The following is a 17773-nucleotide window of genomic DNA, read 5'->3' on the forward strand; positions in this document are numbered from 1 at the left end:
AAATACACCCAAGAGGAGTAGAAAGCAGGAAATAATCAAACCAAACAGAAACAAAAGAACTACACAAAGAACGAATAAAACCAGGAGCTGGTTCTTTGAGAAAATCAACAAGTTGGATAAACCCTTAGCCAGACTAACCAGAGGGCACAGAGACAGTATTCAAATCAATAAAATCAGAAATGAAAAGGGAGACATAACAATGAAGTTTATCTTAAAATAACTATTCTGTTTGTTGAATATTAACAGTTGAAAATATTAAAATCACATTCTACAAACATCATGGAAATATTATTGATAATTTTTCTCAGTGTGCTTAAAATTAGCATTCTCTTAATGTTTAACTTCAAAGAGTTTTTGCTATTTTGAAATTTTAAAAATATACTTACTGAAAAAATAATTCCTCTCCTAGAAACACTGATAATTTTTTTAATTAAACTGATTGTTAGACAATATACACAGATATATAATGTGTTTTAAATATTCTCTCACTATGTCAGGTGGTATCATATAAGGACTTTTGAATCTATTTCTTAATGATTCATTTTTAATGTTTTATGTTCTTTTACTATGCTTAACTCCTAAAGAATATTTTGTATGTTTTGAAACAATTTAGTATTCAATGTTAGATATAGGATCCTCAGTTATGGATAGTATTATTAATGTTTGATGTATAAGATGCATTTAAATAATAAAAATTAAGAAAAGAATTATGCAATGCAAATGTATGACGCACTACTGTACACATAGATCAGAACGAGTTATTGTTAGTGTTCTGCAGTAGCTGCAAATTCAATTCATCTACACCAAGGCCTCAGTCCTCCAATGGATGCCTAGAGGTCTCCTGGTGGGCTGCACAGAAGGCTTGTGTGCATAGCCTACAGGAGCTCAGCTCTGCTACAAGCAGCCCACCCACTCTCCGGAATGCAGTTAGCATGGCAGAATCTGTGGTTGCCGCCAACACACTGATTAACGCGTGCTCTTAGTCTGGCAATTCATGGTCCTTTAGCCATGCTGGACATAAAGATGGATCTTTTATTCCCTACACGTCAGGAAAATCAGCTCTTAGTTTGGATTTCTTCTAAGCTGGGTTTTGTTCCCACAATCTAAGACCTCATGCGGTTAGGAAAAGCAGCTCACATCCAATATTGGTCATGCGTGCAGAACTCTTCCTAGCACCTCAGGGCTCTCTTGCCAGGGTCTCAACTTTACCGCAAGGTGATAGACAGCTCTATGAACACTTGTGCAAAAGATGCTACAAAGCTGGAGCTACTTGAGGAAAAGCCCAAATGGCCACTGCCCCCTCATAGTGGTTCTTCTGTGACACACTTTGCTAAATGGCCATCTGCCTGGATACAAATAAGCAACCACAAGATAGAAATTTCTCCTTAGGCATAAAGGCATGGCAAGGAAAACTTCTGGTGACCACACACATGAAGGAACTCTAAAAGCAGGCACACATGTATGTCTGAGTTCCAGAGCCCATTTCCAGTATCAAGGCATTGTTGGGGGATGTTTTTGTGCACTGTGCATTCAAATGCTGATTTCTAGACCCAGACAGCTGGTTGTAGTCCAGACTTTGTTGTGGCTCAGTATTTTGAGAAATGTTGTTCTTCATCACCTCCTGATTGGCCAAATAAAGAGCTGGATAGCCTATAGCTGGGCAGGAGAGCAGAAGGTGGGACTTCCAGCCAGAGAGACAGGGACTCAGGTGGGATCTGGAGAGCTGATAATGAAGGAGGTGCCGAGAGCAAGACAAAGATGGCAGGCTACGTGCCTGGAAGTGGTCTACAGCCAACACTGTCAGGTTAGAATAGCTCTGAATCTGCCCAGCTATAATTCTAGAAGCTTATTGATAAATATAAAAGTCTCTGTGTCATTATCGGGGGCAAAGAGTGGACATAGAAAATCCTGTACTTTTATATGGTACTATATTCATACTACCTGAAGCAAGGCATGGATCTGCTGTGTGTGTGAGCAAAAGGGAAAGAGAAAGCAGAGGTGTGTTAATACAGTTAGGAAGGTCTCTGCCACACCCTCACCCAACTTACTTAGCTTCCCCAGGTCAGAGCTAAACATGCCATGGCAACCTCTGTGACCAGCTGTGAACGGGCTGACTCCTGTGAGCAAAGCCCCTGCTTTCTCTTTTTGTTAAACAGCAGCACTTAAAATAAGCTAGCATTTCTTACAAACAAGTGATACATCATCCCTGATCTGCCATCCTATCATTCTGAGCACAGAAGAGAAACTGAGTCTTCATTAATGGACTGAAGTCAGGTACCCTGGGGTTGAATTAGGGAAAGGCTGGAAGAAGCCAAGGAAGAGGGCAACCCTATAGGAAGACCAGCAGTCTCAACTAACCCCAACTAACCCAGACCGGTAGATCTCTCAGACACTGAGCCACCAGCCAGCAGCATACACTAACTGGTATGAGGCACCCAACACATATACAGCAGAACACTGCCTGATCTGGCCTCAGTGAGAGAAGACACGCCTAATTCTTGAGAGAATTGAGGCTCCAGGGAGTGGAGAGGTCTGGTGGGGTGTGGGGGTGGGGTGGGGACATCCTCTTGGAGACAGGGGGAGGAGGAATGGGATGAGAAACTGTGGGAGGGCCGAATGGGAGGGGGATAACAACTGTACTGTAAAAAAAAAGATTAAAGATAAAAAAAGAGAAAGAAAAAGAAAGTGTTAGGAAACTTTGCTTCACATATTTGATATTTTCATAGATCAAGGAAATCCTAAGAACACAATTCTATGACATCAACTAGGAAGGTGCAATCAGAGAGCAAGCTACAGTGTATGTCAGAAAAAGCAGACAATTTCTAACAGCTGTAACATACAGTGTCCAGGAGAGTTCAAAAGCCATAGGGCTGGAAGAATGGCTGAGGGGTGGGGGGGAGTGTAAGAGAACTTACTGCTCTTGCAGAGGACCTGAGTTCAGGTCTCAGGTGGCTTGCTCTGCATTCACATACACAGAGCCACAGACACAGATGAAGCAGACAGACACACACACACACACACACACGACATTCAAAGGCTTTTTTCCCTCATGACACATCTAAGAGCTTACAATAGATACACGCACAAAGAAACACAGCAACTCTCCAGAGTCAACACAACTGTGTAAAAGCAGGATTTGTTACATAAAACAGAAGCCACCATATGACCGGTAAAAACCATATTAAAAGTATAAACTCACAAAAGAAGCATGCCACGATATAATCTAACTTACAAGGTTATTAAGCTAAATCCACCTATCACATAACTTACCTATTAAATGATAAGTTTAATGAACTTAATATGTCAGTGTTACTCACCATCTTCATCAATTTTAGAATAACTCCATTATTTTAAAAAGAAACTTCCTATTGATTGGCTGTCAGGTGGTGTAACGCGTCCTTACTGAGAGCACGTGGGAATGGTACACCCATACAATGGGTTATGATTTTCCAATAAGATAGGACGAATGCCTGATCACGATGCATGCTAAGTGGAGATCCAGTTCTAAGCGTCACAGGTTGTCTGAGTCCGCTTATGTGAAATGTGCAGAAAAGGCAGGACTATAGAGACAGGCACTAGTGGACTATAGAGACAGGCACTAGTGGACTATAGAGACAGGCACTAGTGGACTATAGAGACAGGCACTAGTGGTTGCCAGCGCTCTGCGTTGCCACGGCTAGACTTGAATGGAAAGTGATTGCTAGAGTTTGCTAACTTTTTTCCCCTGGGATAACGAAAATGTCCTAAAATCACTCATGATAATGGTTGTACAGTCCTGTGAGTGGACTAAAACCTTGTGCCCTGTCCTCTTCAGTAGATGGCCCACGTACTTGTGAGACGTGCTACGTAAAGCTGCGTTTGGAAGTCTGTATTATGTATATCAATCAGTACTATGTGAAGACGTGGGGAACGCCTGGAAAGAGTTACCATTCTTTCTGTGTAGAGGACCGGCGGATGCTCTTAGTACATTTTATAATTTCCAGCAGTGACCACGGCGTAATCACATGATAAAAGCTGGCTGTAAAAAGCATGGATTGCCTACTTGACAGGTCTGAGGAATCACTGACTTTAGGGCATAGCAGCAGTGTCCGGGTTACCTCATACGTTAACATACAACACGATCATGTCAATCACACTCGAAATGTTTCTCAGCGGTGTCCATGACCGTCTGGACAGTGAGATTATGAGGGATGCTATTTTGTTCTACATGCTTCTAAACACTTTCCAACGCTTTGAAATGACCCACCTACTGTGTAGAGATGAGAACTCTGAGAGGAAAAAGTCAATTCCTAAGCTCCCACTGTCAGGTACACACAGACACGTGACATTGGGTCACAGGGAGAGCAGCTGGGGCCAGCAGCTAGCTCAACTGAGCGACGGCAATTGTTAAAGCTGGGCCATTAATTATAGGGAGGTCCCTGGGTTACTGACTCCTGGAGATATCATGAGGGACCCCACAAGCTGTCAGGACAGAATCGTTCCTGACAGGTTTCAAAGCACTGTGTGCACATGAACGCACAAATACCCAGAAGGAACACATCATTGCTTCTCTTTGGGCGGTGGCTTACAGGGGACAGTATTTTGTCCTGTGTGCCTCTTGTGTACTTTTAGTTTTCTCTGTGACAAAAAAAAAAAACAACAACCAAAACCAAAAAAACAAACAAACAAACTGAAAAAAACTGCTATAAAATTGTTTTCTTATGTCCAAGAAGTCACAATAATAATAATAATAATAATAATAATAATAATAATAATAAAGTTATACAAAACAAAGTGCAAACGTTTTCTGTGGACCCACGACTAGACCAGGAAAAATCTATGCTTTACTTGAATAATTGCTAGGCTGTCTACCCCAGGAATCCAGAGCCACAATGCATGGCTCTGCTGCCAGCTGCCCAGACTTCGGGTGTGGCCTGGAACACTCACAATGTCATTCAGAAAGTAGCCAGTGGGGGTTGGGGGAGGGGAAGCAATGCTTGGGTGAGAAACTGAGAGTCTATGAAGCTCACCGCTTCAGTGCCTAGTTACCTTCATCACGTGCTCACCTGAGTAAGGCAGTTTTCTAAAAAGGTATTTCTGGTGAGTTGCGGAGTGGATCTTGTACATGAACTGTGGAGAAGGCCGTTACAACCCCCCTTCATACACACATCTAAAGCTTCCCAAGACCGAGGCTCTACAGAGGCACAGGGGCAGGATAGAAACTTACACACACATAAGCAAGATTCCTTCCGCTCAAACACAATCCAAAAAATAAGTAAGCAAAACATGGTGGGTGTTTTAGGAACTTATTCCTGTAACGTTGTTCCCAGGAATGACGAAAGGGAGACCTTCCCACATGAACTGTCACACGAAACGGCCTTAATAGAAAAACCAAATCCACTACTACAAAGCTTAAGGTGTCGCAGGTAAAAACTCCCCCGAGATAACTTCCTGCTGGAACCTTTACTCTTAGTGTTCCCAGCAATACAAACTTACACCGCGCTCATTCATAACCGTACTCTCTTCCTTGCTAGCCTTTAAGTTTCTTGAATGCAAGGACCAAGTCTCCGAGTCACAAGAAGACTTTGAATATTAAAGACAAGCCATCAGTTTGATTCAAAGGCCGAACGTTTATAGTATCGGGTAAAAGCATGCGAGCTAGATGAGCCAAGTTGGATCCCTGATCTGAGTTAAAAGGTTCAAAGTCTGCATCCACCAGTGAGGATCTGCAATCCCATCATGCTATGGGGAGATGGGAGGCTGAGACAGGAGAATTGTCCCAAAGCTTGCAGAAGAGTGGGGCCTGGAATATAGAGCGAAAAAACAACTAGAGAGACCCTTCTTCACCAGGAGAGAAGGAGAGCGCCAGCTTCTGAAAGCCATCCTTCATATATGCTGCATGGCACCCTCTCTCTGCCTGTGTGGCCTCTCACATGCACAGCAGTAACTATGACAACAAAGAGTTTGTAGTATCAGTGAGTGACACGCCATCCTCAGAGAATCTATCGGAAGTTAGGGGAAATGCAGATGTGCCATAGTCATGGTGACAGGAACAACCGCTGATCTGGAGATCAATCAGTAGTAGCCAGGAATCTCCTCCTTTGAAAGAGATTAGAGATCAGAAGAAAAGGGCCTGTTAAATAAGGGGGGTGTTATGTAAGAAGAGGTCCAGTATGCGTTCCTGAAAATCCTCCCATTCCGAAAAACTGTGCACTAAAAGTAATCAGACGTAGTAGGAAAAACTTGATCGAAGCACACTTCTCGGTACCTGAGCGTTTGTAAACACAGGACTCACAAAAACATTCACATCCTATCTACAATGCTGGCTCAGTGAAATCCCAGGCTGCAGCTATGTACCCAGAAATCTTGACACTGCCTGTGTCCTCTGCAAGATGTGGGTCTTGGAGTAAGAATGTAGGTCGGTGGTAGAAGGTTCCGGGTTTGAACCTCAGCACTGGAACACACAAAGAACCCACCAAGTCCAGGGAGATGGGTAGAAGGCAAACCTGAAGACCTGAAGTGGATCCCTGGATTTCACAGCAGAGGAGATACCTGAGTCTGGGAGGCTGTCCTCTGAGCCTCACATGCATACCATGAAAGTGTGCCCTACATTACACACACACATCATATAAAGGCATAAACACACAAAGACATATGCACAGAAACAAAACCATAGACGTACATAAACACACACAGGCACATAAAAACACACACAAACACAAACATACAGACACATACAGGCACACACACACACACAAACATACACATAGGCACAGACACATACACAGACACACACATACACAAAAACTTATGCACAGACACACATATACACATATACAAACACATAGAAGCAGACAAACACACACACATTGAAACAGTCACACACACACACACAGATATACACATAGGCACACAAAAACACACACAGACACATACATAGCAGACACACAGACATACACAGACATAGAAACGCACAGACACAAACACACAGGCACACAAAACACACACAGAGGCACACAAAGATATACACACACAGACACACATACATAGACAGACACACAAACACACAGAGACACATACACAGAAACACAGACAAAAACAGACACAGATACACTCACACACAGAGAGTAAACAAATCATTCCTATGTATTTTTTCGTTTTCTCCTTCATAGTCTATTTTGCTAAGCCTGATTTTGTGAAAAGCCTTGGCTGACTGTCTTGGAAAAGTCACACTGGAACCAATACGATGTTGTGGGGACAGCAACTTAATTTGTACATGCATCTGGGGCAATTACACCGGAGATCTACATTTGGCAGAGCGGCCAGATGAGGAAGTGGTTGTACCAGGTCCTGGCACATACGACCTGAGTTTTCCTTAGGCACAGCTATCCCAGAAATGACTAGAGCTAGTGACATCGACAGGGGCTTACTTTGTCCAATTATGATGCCAAATTCATTACATGAACTATCTAATTTGCTCTTCACATAAACCCTATGGAGGTCAAGAAACTTAAAACAAAGTATTAATTTCTGCCCAAGTTTACAAGGCTTGCAAAGCCAGGGTTTGAACCTAAAATCTCACTGACCCAGGGACCTCTGTTATTAATACCAACTACGGAATGCCACTTTTCATCCATGAATGTATGAAGTGGCTTGAACTGGTAACACAGCCCCATGGTCTTTGCCCAATGGTTACATTTCAGCTGAGATGAAATGTATGTCCTCAGGAAACCACAGAGGGATTTAGGGCTCCAGACTAACCCTCTCTGTCATTCGGGAAGGGAGAGCCTCACCTGAGAAAATGCCCATGCTAGCCTGGCCTGTAGGAAGGCCTGTGGGTCATTTTATTGATTTATAATTGATGTGGGAGGACCCCAGGTCACTGGGGGCGGGGCTACCCCTGAGCAGCTGGTCCCTGATGAAGTAAGAAATGGGGCTGAGCAAGCCAGGGAGACAAGCCAGTGAGCACTGGTCCTCAAAGGCCTCATCTTGAATCCTGTCTCCAGATTTCTGGCCTGCTTGTGTTCCTGCCCTGACTTCCCTGCCATCTGGAAGTATGAGATGACAGAAACCCTTTCTTCTTCAAGTTGCTCATCGTCACGGTGTTTTATCATAGCCATAGACACCCTAACGCAGATACACACAGTAGCCTATCAGTAAAGGAGAAGTGACCAATTCCATGTGGGGTGGTAGGGAAGATGGTTGGTATTCTTGGGGAAAAAAATGCCAGGTTGGTGATGCCCTCAGCACTGATGACTAGGACTATCAAGGACAGCAGGGGAAACGGCCTGGGCAAAGGTGGGGAGGTGGGAACAGGGCCTGGCACATGTGTTGTCTGGTGTGCTAGCCTGCAGATTCCAACAGCTAGGTGAGTGGATGGGGCACAGCGGTAGGAAGAGTGCAGCTCTCAGGAGACAGGACAGAGGATCAGTTCCCATCTGTGATTTGACCTTATCAAGAAGCATGCTTTTATGTGGGACATCCTAAGATAGGCTTTCAGCATGGGAGAGCGGGACTGGATTCACCCCTTTGAATCTGTGTACAGGACAGGATGATGCAAGGGAGGAGTGGGAGGGCCAAGCCTGGAATCTGGAGCCCACTCAGGCAACAATCCAAAGGAAAAGGAGGCAGGCATTACAACAGAGGTCAAGTCTGAGGACTGGCTAGTCTGGCTGGTGGTGGGGACTTGGGGGCAGGGCTGGGGAGGTGTCATCGTTGAGTGAAATGTGATTCTCAGGAAAACTTGCATGGACGGGATCAGCTGGCTTCCTACCTGGGAAAAAAATGGACTTAAGATAACTACTGTGTTTACAGACTCATGAAATCTGACTGTGCTTATTAACTAACGCTCACTATCCCGATTTTTAACATCCTCTGTGAAGTGTCCAAATCCCCACTGACAAAAACAAACAAACTGTTTTGCTGATGACTGTCACCTCTGTAATATATCGCACCCACTCTGCCTATTGGCTTGGGGTCCCTGCTGACAGGTAAGTACCAGTTGGCATCCTTGTACCATTTTCCCCACCGTTTCCCGTTTCTTCTTTTCCTTTTTCCCACGGTCAGCTCCCTGATCTATGAAAGCTGAGGGTGTTCAGAAGCAATGTCCACTCAGCCCAGGGTGAGGTCACAGTAAGGAGGGTGACTCACGTTGGACTCAGAATGTAAACAAATGGCCTCAGACCTTGGTGGCAACGGAGTAAATGGGGGGGTGGGGGAGGGGAGAGTCGCCTTTCCAGGAAGTTGGTTACGAAAAGAATCCTGTTGAGGAAAGACTTGAGAAAAAAAGGAAAAGAGAAAAGCCCACTTACTGATACAGGAAATCAGGTCAGTAAACCTTTCCTTAGGAAAGAGGGGGTTTTCCAGCCCTCGGAAATACAGCTTCAGCACGCCGGCCACCGAGTTGATATCGTGGTTGCTCTGCTCGTCGGACAGAGGGTTCTCACCTGAGGAAGAAAAGTCGTTATATGCACAGTATTGTTATTTTTCTCTTCTCTCTCTCTCTCTCTCTCTCTCTCTCTCTCTCTCTCTCTCTCTCTCACCCACACAGGAATACACAAGTCTTTTAATTATGCTCACCAAAAGATTATATAGTACTAAAATGGAAATAATTGGTTTAGATATCCTACCCCATGATTAACCTAAAAATAGTTGGCTAAAATAAAGCTTAAAAAAATTTTTATGCTACCAAATACTCCCTTACAACGTGCCCAGATCTTAAAATAAAACATCGTGGTTATAACTTTATCCAGCCTTTTTTATTTTTCTTTAAAAGCTAAAATCAGTAAGCTTAGGTTGACACGAGCACCCAAAAAAACTACACTCAGTGTTTATTACTCATCTGGCAGAAAGATGCTGTTGTGGTTGGTCGGGCTATATAACCTAGGTCATCAAAATTTGCCAGAAATCCACAACAGTGACTGTGAATACCTGTACTAAATAATCAGGTGTTTTCCAGGGTGGCCCAGTGGGGTCCCAGCATATGTGAAAGCTACTTTCAACAGTGAGTGACTCTGGGATCAGGGCATGGGATTCAAAACTGTACAGTTTGTGAAAAGTGAATATTAAAAATAAACCGATCACAAACAGAACTATCGTTTCCTTTACGGCAGATGGATGTATGCTATGAGTTGTCCGGCTGCTTATCATACCTTCCTGGGAAGGAATGTGAACAGAGGCTTACAGCAAACTCCACCGTGCACCTGCAGGTCCAGTCTTCCTTCCCACAGTTCACAGAGCAGCCATGACCCTTTAGCTAATTAATGCTTGCCTTTGGGGACATTATTGTCAGGGGCCCTTGTTTCCCTTCCCTGTTTTCTAGGGTAGGGACTTGCTGAACCTGAGCTCAAAGGATCAGTTGTATCATCATCATCATCATCACCGTCATCATCATCACCACCACCACCACCACCATTATCACCACCATTACCATCATCATTTATTCATTTTTCCCTTCGAGGTATTCAAAACCAAGAGGAATTTCCAAGAGAAAAATAACAAAGCGTTCATTGGTCTGTGGTGGCCACAAAGTGCCCTCTGCTCAGCCACTTCCACCTGGCCTCTACCACACTGCAGGAAGGCGTGGCAGGCTCAGCTGCTGCCTGGAGACTGGTTTGTCCCACACATAAGACTGGTCATAGATTTGGAAACTAGAAAAAAAAAAAAACCCACTGTGGTGCTGTTTACCTTTTCAACTTCAAAGGGTTCTATGGCAAATCTAGGCCAGGGAAATAGGAGAGCAGAGGTGAGGAGGAGGGGGAACGGGAGGGGGAGGGGGGAAAGGGGAGAGAGAACGGAGCTCCATGCAGTCTCACTGCATCTTTGCCCTGGCTGTCCAGCAGAAAGTACACACAGATGAACCCCAACATGGATGCAATACTAACCACGATAACCCGGGAGCATTAATAACCAATGGCCACATGAAAGGGTCAGATTGGTCTGCAGGCCACATCTGAACAGTTTAACAAACACTGTAGTTTGGCAGATGAGGTCACCGGTCAAATTAAGACTGGGGTCCCTTGGCTGAATCCCATCATCGATAAAAGAGACCAATATGAGTCTGGGTCTTCCTGACACTAGATCAGCTGGTGTTTTACTGGACTGTACTCCATAACAGTTTAGCAGAACTTGTATCTCAGCCAATCATGGGCACAGGGGAGGTAGTGACCCCGTCACAGGGAGGGAGGGTGATATGGGAATAGGAGAGAGTCGTTGGCAGAGATGGGAAGCAGGAAGATGTGCGCATTCCCTCATCATGTAGGCTGGGAGTGGAAAAAGCTATACTTAAAGGAAGGTACATTTCAGTTCTGAAGCAAGCTAAATTAAATACATTTACCACATGAAGGCTCCAGGTTGTCTTGCTAAGTCTAGAGACATGAAGAGATTCCCGCAGCCAGGAGGCTGAGTCCGAGGCCAGAATGGATACATTGTAACGGCCCTGCCCATTCTAGACCCCTGTCAGGGCCCCCTTGATGTACATCTAGGCTGTCAAGGGCAGCCAATGTAAATCCTAAACCGGAGGACAAGAATTCATAGGACTTTCTACTTTGCACAGAATTTGTAACAACCATGTCCTGACTCCCACAACGGCCCGTGCAAGATGGAGGTTTGGGGGCTGTGCAGAGCATGCCGGGTGGAAGACAGAAGAAGGTGACTTTTCAACATGCTTTGCACACGAGGAGAGACACAGTTACCTCTCTCGAAAGAATTCTTGATATCGTTCACTTCCACCTGGGAGCCAGACACTCTGAAAATCCCCTGGTGCTGAAGGCCTATGGGCAAAAGAGCACAGAGAGTGAGCTGCCTGCCTCACACACTATGGATCTGGGCTTTTCTCTCCAAGCAAAAAGACAAGCTGAGGATTCTACGGTGATGAGTGCTTACCATAGAGATTAATGAATCGGATGCAGCTTTCCACAATGAGAGGGATAACCTGGCCTGAGTCCTGGGGAGAGAGATCGAAACGAGAGAAGGCTGGGTCAGGAGGAGAAAAATGCCCCATAAAGAATTAACAGCATCGAAAAGAGTGGGAAAAGTTATACTTAGACAAAGGTGTATTTCAGTTCTGAAGCAAGCTAAGTTAATACATTCACCATAAGAAGGCTCCAGGTGGTCCTGCTAAGCCTAGAGACATGAAGAGGCTAAATCATGTTGTGAGTGGTGGCTGTAATTCCCGTAGCCAGGAGGCTGAGTTGGAGGTCAGAATGGATACATTGTAAAACCTCTGCCTCAGACAAGAGCATCAAAACCAAAACCTAACCTAGGTGTTTTCCTTTAACTTATGCACTAAAATGAGTAACTCATTTTGAGAGGTTCTCTCTCAAGGGGATCCGTGTGAAGCAGAAGAACACCTATTGTCTTCTATCTGCTTAGCTGTTGATTCTTAGGACTCTCTACATCACATCCCTGAGACTCCGTCACCTAGATGGTGGTAGTCACAAACTATCTCATGGGCAATGAAAGCACATTATGTATTTACTTAGTCTGCATCAGAACTTACTTTTCCTTATAAAACTTAGCCCGTCTTTAAGATGAAGACAAGGAAGACTGCTTTGGTCTTCTTGGTCTACACCTTGCAAACAACAACAACAACAACAACAACAAACAAACAAACAACAACAACAAAAAAACTGCTCACCACCCTTTACTAAAAAAAAAAAAAAAAAAAAATGCTGGAGGTGCTTTGAAATCCACGGGTGTAGAATGACTCATGAGATGGAGGGGCCTCAGAGGCCAGTTAAACATGTATTGATGGCATGCACCACGAGTTAAAAAGAATTACTGGGGATGGTGTTGATCGACATGAACTTTTAAGACTGATCTTTTAGGAATTAGATCTTTCCAGGAAACAGGGAACTTGAAAGGGATTAGCTGGCATCGGGCACACACCCGTGAGGAGTTTTATCCTGAAATGTTAAGAACTTGGTCTTAACATACTAGGACGATTAGGGACTGTTAACTTTCCCAGTCCAGATGGGGGGCAAAGAGTGGGAATGAGGTAGCGCTACAGATGTCTTCGCTGTCTCCCGAGTGGGCAGTGGACTCCTTAAGGTAGAGCTTTATTTTCAAGGTTTTATGGCAATCAGTGTATAAACCACTTAATGGTTCAGTTACGTCTGGAGGTCCTATTAGATTTTTCTAATTAGTTAATTTGCTTTTAGGGGTGCACGTATTAATTCCTTAAAGAGGAGCCTTAAAAAAATAAACCAACTAAAATGTATTTTAGTAAAGTCTAGTTGACTCATGAACAGTGGTGTGATTACACCAAAACTGTACTGAACACTGGAAGGGACCTTTTTCTGTAAGACACAAGCATGGTTTAATGGAAGTAACATTTTGTAAACAATTCATGTCACAGTGCAATTTAAAAGAGCAACGAAAAAAACTTGAGTGTGAGCGATGAGAGGGGAGAGTTAGTTTCCATCTCTGCTGGACTTAGCACACCAACAGATGAGAGAGCGGAAGAAAACTGTTTGCATTTAGAAAGTTTTGCAGAGTACGTTTTCGCGGTATGAAATGAAACGTTCTCCTTTTGACATTCGCTTAGATGCCTGCTAATCTATTGAAAAGATTAGCACTTCATTTGGATGCAGTACGTTTTGTAATAAAAAATGTAACACGCATTTTAATTTAAATCAATGGATGCCAGATGTTGGGGTAGAAAATATTTTATAAGGAGTGAAATGATGGGCTGTCTTCCAGCCACCACCATCCAGGCCTCTCTCTGTGTCTCTGCTTCCCTCTGGTTTTGCTCTTGCCATTCTGTGGTGCAATTTGGGAGAGCTCAGAAGCCCATCTCAGAGGTGCAGAGAGAGAGTGAGATCGAGAGATCGAGACCTCTCTACCCCTGGGTTCCAGGCTACCAAAGACTCTTCAGTGTTCCATCTGCATGGCTCCCACAACAGATTTTTCACGCTAACTACCTTAATCTTGCTTAGTCAATTTGCTTGCCTTTCACTGTTAGCTTTTAGTGAAGAAATTTTAAAATCTCTCATGTGTGCATCGTCTTATGCAGCTGTCCCCACGTCACACCAGCAAAGGGAACGAGATGGTCCCTCTGCCTCTGGCTCTCCTGCCTCCTCTCTCTCCCTGCCAGGCCCTTAGTGTCACATCTTGCTGCCTCCCCTTCATCTTTTCTCTCATTCTGTCTAACTAGCTCCTGCCTGTAAGCTATGGGCTGGGGAACTAGATAATCAAGTCAAATTTGACAATACTGTTATATTAAACTAGAGTCAGTCAGAACCGAAGGCTTGAGGCAATGGCTTTGTGATTTCTTTCTAGACTGTCCAGACTTTTCATTTAATCTCGGGGCTAGGGCCTTTTTTAAGCCTCCTGGAGGCTTCTAAATTTCTCTTCTGTATGCACATATACATGAATATAGTCAAGGGTCATGTATGTGTCGCCTTTTAACCATTAGTTCACAGTTTTAATGAATAGATCTATCTTCAGAGAAGGTCATATATCTATAACATACAATTCATGGACCTTATAAAATATTTAAAATGTGCCTTTTCTACTATCGTCTTCAAAACCACTGTAGGCCACCTCATGAAATGTTATCTTTAATGGGGAAGTCTCTTTTTCATGTGATTTACATCAGAATCCCTAATTCCATATTAACTATGTAGTTGGCATTTAACACTGGCATTCCCTAACTCAGATCTGATACATTTGCCAAACACAGCAGGTTAAAACCTGATCTCTTCCCTCGTATTGGCGAAGATCATTATCTCTTCAATTAGTGTCTGGTTCCCACAGGTTTTTTTTCTAAGTAAAGCCTATTTATAAGCTGTCTAATTTCCAACTGCAAACATTTTTCTTTTGAGGAATGTCAAAAGTCTAGTTAAAGCCAAGCATGGGTACGGCTTGCGAGCGATGGCAGCGTGGAGAGGCCCTCACTTCCGGTCAGCACGATACCTGATGTCTTGCGTGAGAGTTCCTTCGTCCCCGGCTAGAAGCATTATCAGAAATACAGGATGAGAAAGAAGACAGAGAGTAAACACGGCAGAGATACAAGATACAGACTTCAAGGCTGTACAAAATGTATCCAATATAATGAATTCCTTAAGTCACGAGAGTGTGCTTAAACACGGATGTACACCGTGCTGTCTCATCTGCACAACTCAAGAAAATATTTTATCTTGTTTATCTTTTTCCTTTTCCTTCAATTTTTGGCTTGGAAAAAGAAAAGAGTGCTCTTTCCTTTGCCATATGATAACATCCACGCTCATTTATTTTCTTCAGAAGGTTTTCAATCCCAATCTTCTCCCCCTCTGACTTCAGGAAATATTATATTGATTTTTCTGGGGAATTGAAGAGCCCCAGGACATAATGACTGGCCTCCGTCACGGGAGGCTGAGGCCATTATAGTGAGAAGCATGGAGGTCAGCCACCGGGTGGTGGCAGGTGCTGTACCTTGACGAATGTCTCCAAATCCCCATTAAACAACTTAGCATTATACTGGGAGCGGGGCCTGGACTTCCTGTGTTTCTGGGGCTTAGGGGGGACGTTTGGAGGCCTAAGGGAAGGGAACATAATTACTGAGCATGGCAGAAATCAGACAGTTGATGAAATACCCTTAGGTCATATCAAAATAACTAAGCCAGGGGATCCTGGGGTTTTTTCCCCCACCCCAGCCTAGGAGCAGACACTCCCACCCTCCTTCAATCCACTTTTATTTGTACATCGAGAGCACAGGAGTTGTTCATTTAGACCGTGGTGATTCTATGTGCTAGAACTGCCATTTTTACTTTTTATACCTTAAAAAAAAAAAACCCAAAACAAAAAGGTAAGCATTATGAATGGCTATTCTGAGCTATCTAGCCAAATGTGGTAAAGCCAGGTCTCTGTTTGGTTTACCAGCTACATGCCAAGCCACAAATGTAAAAGGGCATTGAGAGATTTCCAGATGAGAAATTAAAAATATTTTTCGTTCGCTCGTAACTCTTCAGTGCAGGTAGCAGTGCACCTGCTCATATTCCCTAGTCACTCACGAGTTTTTATTCTGTGTGCATATTCTTATTAACAGATCACCCCTGGGAAAATTAGAGTTTGATGTCAATATAGTTTCTGGCTGTGGGGCCCAAGACATGCATGAGTTACTGTTTCTGTTGAATGCACGGTGCCCTTCCCCACATATCTGTAGAACAGTAGGTCACCCCCTTGTGTTGTTCTGGACTCTCCTGCTTGTTGGCTTTGGTGGATAATCTGGTCTTTCAGGCATACACACATACAGTGTGCCACATGCGTTACTGGAAAACCCTGCACCAATCAACTTGCAGCATTATCAGGAAGAGGCAGCCTCTTCTGCTCTTTTCCCTTAGAGGAAAAGAGGAAGGAACAAGATGACCAGACTCAGTTTCTGTATCTCTGCTGGTTAACCTCTGCAAAACAGACAGGAGAAGGACTGCCATGCCTACAGACTGTGTAAGCCCTTCACGAAGCAGGATTCTTTAGACAAAGGCCTCTTAAGTTCAATTGGCTCAAATTCACAAAGTCCAGTTTAAAAGCAAAATCCCAAGAAATTATGTGAAACCCTGAAGAGCTCACTAGATATTAACACTGCAATCAGCATGTATATGAGAGAACAAATCCTTGAAAACAGCCTTTCATGGCTACCCTCTCAGAATCTCCCAGCAGGAGGGCTATGACTAATGGGGTATAGAGCCAGCAGCACCCGAAGTCCTGTGGTGCCTGGGACTTAAAAGGAGCCTTTACAAATACATAGAAATGTGTGGAGACCTCTGCCAGGCAGCACGCCCTGTCCTTCCCCAGTTAATAGTCTCTGAACTATTTTTATACGCTAAATTCCATGCAGAGCATGAAGGGAGGGATGAGGCAGGTGTGAAGGACCCAGGCAATGAGCTGCCGAAAGTTTCCCCGGAATTACTTAATACCGTCCACGGTTTTCGTTCCCTAATAAATGTTTTCTAACACAGATTTTAGTATCAAGGGGTGACTGCCCATGCAGAGACAGAGCTTCGTTTATAGCACTCAAAGGCATGGGTGTGGTGTGCTCTGGCACTCCACCACGGGGTGGGTGGGAACTGCGGGAGGCTCAAAGGCTGGTCAGGAGGCAAGGAGGGAGGAGAAGGTGAAAAAAAGCGCTCTTTACTGTGGCTTTCGTGGGATGGAACGGGAACAGCGTGGAAGGCAACAACTGAATTGTATAGTTTGGATGACCTGGGTAGCTTCTGCAGCAAGGAGAAGGGTCTGGTTGTCTGGTACCTGGCGGTGGGGTGTCCAGGCACGTGGACATGTATCCCAGAGAGAAAGAGCCAATCAGAGCAGGCTCCGGATTAGCGAATCTGCATGTTGAAAGGCCATCCTGGCTAACTGCCATAGATGGTCCCTCCGGGATGAACAAAGGCCCAGGGCCTCACAGCATCAGATACAGAATCCAGAGGGCCCCACTGTTAAAGAGTTTCACCTGCTTCTCGCCTCAAACGCTTGAAGTCTTGCTAGATCAACTCCTACCGTGTCTGGCTGGTGTGCAAATGATACCATCGAGAAACAAAAGTCATCATGAACCTTCTCCAACTCAACTCAGAATCTGCTTGCAAACAAAAAGCTTCACAGCCCTTCCTGGGTGGGTGCGGAGGTGAGGGGAAGGAGGAGCTGCCATAGGTGGCTCGTGTTAGAGTCAGATGCAAAAGTGGGTTCAGATCTACAGTTCCCAGATTTCCATGTATCTGTAATTTTCAGATAGCATGAAGTGTAGCAGGAAGCGGAAGAAGGCAATTCTTACTAAGGCAGTTGGTACACACACCTATTACTTGCTAACTAAATTATCATG

At 44.3% G+C, this 17773-nt stretch overlaps 1 protein-coding gene across 2 annotated transcripts in view; it reads right to left on the reverse strand.

The window, feature by feature from the left end:
- The window catches only part of Srgap1 (SLIT-ROBO Rho GTPase activating protein 1), a 267065-nt gene that overhangs the window by 29700 nt on the left and 219592 nt on the right, over positions 1-17773 (reverse strand). The window contains exons 12-15 of one of the 2 annotated variants that reach the window (XM_021173834.2): positions 14896-14929; positions 11863-11923; positions 11673-11750; positions 9291-9425 (exon numbers count right to left, since the gene is read on the reverse strand). In XM_021173834.2, the coding sequence (XP_021029493.1) occupies positions 9291-9425; positions 11673-11750; positions 11863-11923; positions 14896-14929 (308 nt within the window). Of the gene's footprint in view, positions 1-9290; positions 9426-11672; positions 11751-11862; positions 11924-14895; positions 14930-15393; positions 15497-17773 lie in introns of both variants that reach the window. The other variant, XM_021173833.2, reaches the window with a different exon arrangement.

The sequence above is a fragment of the Mus caroli genome, chromosome 10, assembly GCF_900094665.2.
Source record: "Mus caroli chromosome 10, CAROLI_EIJ_v1.1, whole genome shotgun sequence".
NCBI classification, from domain to species: Eukaryota; Metazoa; Chordata; class Mammalia; order Rodentia; family Muridae; genus Mus; species Mus caroli.